Raw genomic sequence first — 4,441 nt, forward strand, 5'->3', positions numbered from 1 at the left:
CCGTGCATCAACTCAAAAGGAGAAAACTGTAAAGTTGAATTAACGGCTGTGTTCACAGCCAAAGCTGCAGCGCTTAGTTTCTCTTCCCAACATGATGGCTCTGCATTGAATACCTTTCTCAGCACCGAGACAAGCGTTGCGTTACTTCTCTCGACAAGCCCATTGCTTGCCACGCGGTAAGCTACCGAGAAGTGTTGTCAAATACCGTGAAGAGCCAAAAATTGTGTGAATTCGCAGGACTTAGCCTAGGAGCACCAATGATGGTACAGCAAGGCAGCACCCAGCACCACCAAAACAATAAAAAAAACTTGCCGGCATGTTGTCACAAGGTGAAAGCGAAGAGATGAGAAAGAAAGAGAAGCTCTCGCCTTACAACAAACGCATCGTGCAGGGATATTTCAGATTTATGCAGGGAAAAAGTGCCCAAATAGGGAAATTTTACGCCCAAGAAAGGGAATACTTCAGCGAGGTATGGAACATCCCTGGCGGGAAACGAGAGACGGTGGGAAAAACGATGCAAGACCGGATGAACGATTGATGCGGGGCACTTTCTGTCGGGCGGCCGCTTGTGCCACCTAGCTTACGCGTGCTCAATTACGGCACTCAGTTTAGTTTTGTTTTTGAAAAAAGACCAAAATTAGTCTTTTGGCACGGGCTTGGCGCAGATTACCCATATTTTGGCAAAATGTAGCAGGATATAGCAGGGTTAGCCCCTTGGCGCAGTTTGGCGCAATTGGCGCAGCAATCACATCACCGAGAACGCAAACGCAGCGCATTTCCGCTACAGAGCGCGATATACAAGCAAAAACCCGCTACAAACTTGGGTATCACGGGAACCAATATCGCGCACGCAAATCGCAGACAAAAGAAAAAAGAAACACGGGAACAAGTTAAAAAATTGCACCTCACGGGAATGGATACCTGCAGATTGCGGACGCTGCAGAGTCGCATGTCACAATGCAATAAGCACGAGGGAACCCGCGGCGAACACACTTGTCACGAACTGATATTGCAGATCACGCAGCTGATGCGATTTATTTATTTATTTGCCCCCTTCTTCACTCATATTTCCTACCCCCCCCCCCCTTTTTTTTTAAGAGGCACTGTGAACCTTCTTGGTATGGATGTGACACGTTTCGCAACGACCTTACTTTCCCAAATAAATAAACAAATAAAAAAATGGGAAGGGCGATTTCTTGGGGGCAAGCGTTTATGCTAAACTTTACAGTATACACAATTTAATGCATGCAGTATCTGAAATACACGTGGCCAAGCTCAGGGCCACTATGCCAGAAAAAAAATGTAAATAAACGGCAAACTGATGCCTCAGTTAGTGTTGTCAGATGTAGGGACACGTCGCTATTCGTAGGGACATCAGCAGTTACTTTTTATTTACGCTGCAGAGACGTAGGGACAGACTTTGACTTTTCGAGGAGTTTGTAGGGACTTTCAAAATGGAAACCTCAAAAAGCTGCTACGCTCGCACCATTCAGCAAGTGCCAAGCTCAGCTTGCTGGTCTGCAGGAATACTTTAAGACGGAGAAGCAGAGAATCCTAAGGCCGAGCGAAACACGGTGGCCGGCACTGCAAAAATGCGTCGAGCGCATCCTTCAGGAATGGGACACATTGAAGTTGCTTTTTTTGCAAGCGTCACCAGAGGACAGAGTTTCAGCCGCAGGGCTGATCTTGGCCGACATGAACCCAATTAACGGGGCATATTTGAAGTTCGTGGCCTCCGTCTTGGGGTTTTTCAACAAAATAAATGCTCTGTTTCAGAGCAAAGAGAACCTCATTGCTGTCATGCAACAAGAAAGCCCAAGGCTCATTTGGTGCCTCCGCCAAAATTTCATGCGACCTGAAGGAATTCAAGATGTCGAGAAGCGGAACCCCATGGATCCGCGTTCGCTTCTTCTGCTGGGGGAAGTCTACCTTGAAGAGAGCTGCCTAGAGCTTCTTCAAAGCATGGAAGGGGGAAGCTCGGATGTCAAGCACCTAAGGCTTTCTATTAGACGGCTGTCGTTGAGGTGAAGCAAAGGCTTCCGGTATCCGGACCATTTTACCACAAGGTGCAATTCATCCAGCCCAGCACAGCATTGAACTACGAAGCTCGTAAACAGCTGTCAGTCCTGCAAAGCTGGTACGCTTATCTGTTGCCATGCGTCGACGCTCCGCAGAGGAAATGGCGAATGCTGCCTTCTTTTTTCACTGAACCCAAGAATGCACTGTTGCAAGACAAGCCCGCCACATCATTCTGGGACGAAATGTCCAAAACGTTTGAAGGCAAGCCCAACTTTGAAAACATGGTTTGCCGGGCGAAGCTAGTGCTAACGCTGCCTCACTTCAATGCTAGACTAAGAAGTATATTTTCACTACAGAGAGGCGTGAAGACTAGAAAAAAAAAACACCTTGCTTTGGACAGCATCAACGTAGTGCTTGTCATGAAATCTAGCATGACTGCAAGATCAGAGACATGCACTGATTTCAGGGTAGAAAACAAGCATATGAAGTTGTCCACAAGCAAAATTTATAAGGCACAACGCAAGCAGACCGACGCGTCATCAGAACTCGATTTTCCCACCTTACGAAACAACCTTTCGAATTTTATTGTAGATGGTGGCAACACTATTTTGTGTATCGTTGTCTTCACAGCTTTTCCAAAGTGTGCTATATTGTGTTACGACTGGCAAGTAATTGTAATCCTTTGTGTGCGCGTGCATAAACTGTATATATTGCCACGCGCATCGCCGAGCGAGCGCATGCGTAGCCAAATGGTTACCACGCTTGGCTTTCGCGCAGAGGCCCCAGGTTAGATTACTGGAAGCGGACGCTCCTTTCATTTATTCTTTCAATTTAGCGTTCTTGTAAGTTTGAGAACCTTGTCGTCTGATTGAGGTATGAATGTTCTACGCACCGAATGTTCCAGAAACCCACGCGGATACATAAAGAGCTCTGCGTGGCAAGCCGGAGTCAGTCGCCCCAGTGCTCGATCCTGCTGTTTCGCCGATATCGATGCCTGCGATGCTAACCTTCTATTTTTTGGGGCACAAGTTCGCCCCATTAAACGTTTAGTTTCTCCAGTTATTTGCCGCCTCATCATTTGCCATTCGTGACAATATAGTGTATCTGTCAATTAATTCCTTTCCAGGTCCACCTTGGAAATGGTGTGCTCGTGAGGGCAGACAAGATGGCGTACATTATGGGAGCGCGGGGCGACTCCATGTTTATCAAGGAGGCGGCCAAGCTTGTGTTTGACCGCGAGAGCCTACAAATGCGGAGTGTAACCGGAAAACCCTGCTTGCGCTTTAAAGGACCAATAGCCAAGAGGGCCCCGACTCCTGCAAAGGTGGAGGTAATCCACAGTAGTCCGCCTATTTCTTAGGGGCGTTGCAGACCTCAGATTTCAGTTGGGGCGGTTGCAAATTTGTGAGATGAAATATTGTGGGGCCTTTGAAAGTTTGAATTCAGAACAAAAGTTTGAAACAAAAAACCAAAGTGAAGCAAGCACCATTTCTTTCTCTTTGTTGCAAAAATCACAACATGCAAATTTCTAAAGGTGGAATTCTCTATATGAGATTTTATAGGTAATTTAATGCGCACGCCAAGCTCCATGAATGGTGGAGCTCTATAGGAGGTATTAATATGTGGTTACCGGCACAAGCTATAGGTGAACAACCCTGACATCCAGCATGACCTACAGCTTTGAGGGTACAAAGTTAGTTTTTAAGAGCTTGCTGTCAGTGCACGTTTTAGGAAGGACATTTGCTCGATGAAAGATTTCTTTCGAGCATACAATAAGGGGCTAAGAGCAATTTATGAGGGCCCTTTCATGTCATAGGCAAGGCAAAACTTTATGTGTATTAGCTTTGTTCATTACTGCAGCAAATAAATATTATACTTTTTATACAAACTTTGAGGGAAGACAAAGAAGTAGTGCGCGACTGATTAGTATATTTCTTTTCTTTTTCAGATGCCTTTCACAAGTATGTGGACAGAAAGCCCCGAGAGAAGTCCCAATCCAGGAGGATCTCTCTGATCAATTCTTACCTCAGCGAACTGCTCCAGGACATAAAATAGAAGCTTGAATTCTAGGCTCCACTAAGAAGCTAAGTAGTCAAGCTTCGGCGTGCATTTATTCAATAGAATGATTATCATGGAATGACCCACCTCATACTCTTTCTTTGCATGACAAACATAGGTCTGTATTTCAACATGCACATGGGTCAATCCGTATCAACAGACTGATCTCACCAGCTGTTCTGCGCATGCTTGTAGGTAGGGTTCGGAGTTTTCGGTTTAAACCAATAAAAGTACGCCGAATTCGTTTTTGAAAATTCGGTTTTAACCGAAAAAGGTGAGTTTTTAGGTTCGGCGTTTTCGGTTTAAACCGATAAAAGTAAGCCGAATGCATTCTCTAAAATTCTGTTTTAACCAAAAGTGGTCA

General features: G+C 45.6%; 1 protein-coding gene across 1 annotated transcript; it reads left to right on the forward strand.

Annotated features, from left to right (window-relative positions):
* The first annotated feature begins 251 nt into the window (after positions 1–251).
* LOC120850454 lies at positions 252–4,195 on the forward strand. Its single transcript, XM_040222923.3, has 3 exons — positions 252–2,280; positions 3,146–3,349; positions 3,968–4,195. Exons 1-3 carry the CDS (start codon positions 2,218–2,220, stop codon positions 4,031–4,033), a joined length of 333 nt encoding a protein of 110 aa, XP_040078857.1. The 5' UTR covers positions 252–2,217; the 3' UTR covers positions 4,034–4,195.
* The last annotated feature ends 246 nt before the right edge of the window (positions 4,196–4,441 follow it).

The sequence above is a fragment of the Ixodes scapularis genome, unplaced genomic scaffold (assembly GCF_016920785.2).
Source record: "Ixodes scapularis isolate PalLabHiFi unplaced genomic scaffold, ASM1692078v2 ptg001639l_1__unscaffolded, whole genome shotgun sequence".
NCBI classification, from domain to species: domain Eukaryota; kingdom Metazoa; phylum Arthropoda; class Arachnida; order Ixodida; family Ixodidae; genus Ixodes; species Ixodes scapularis.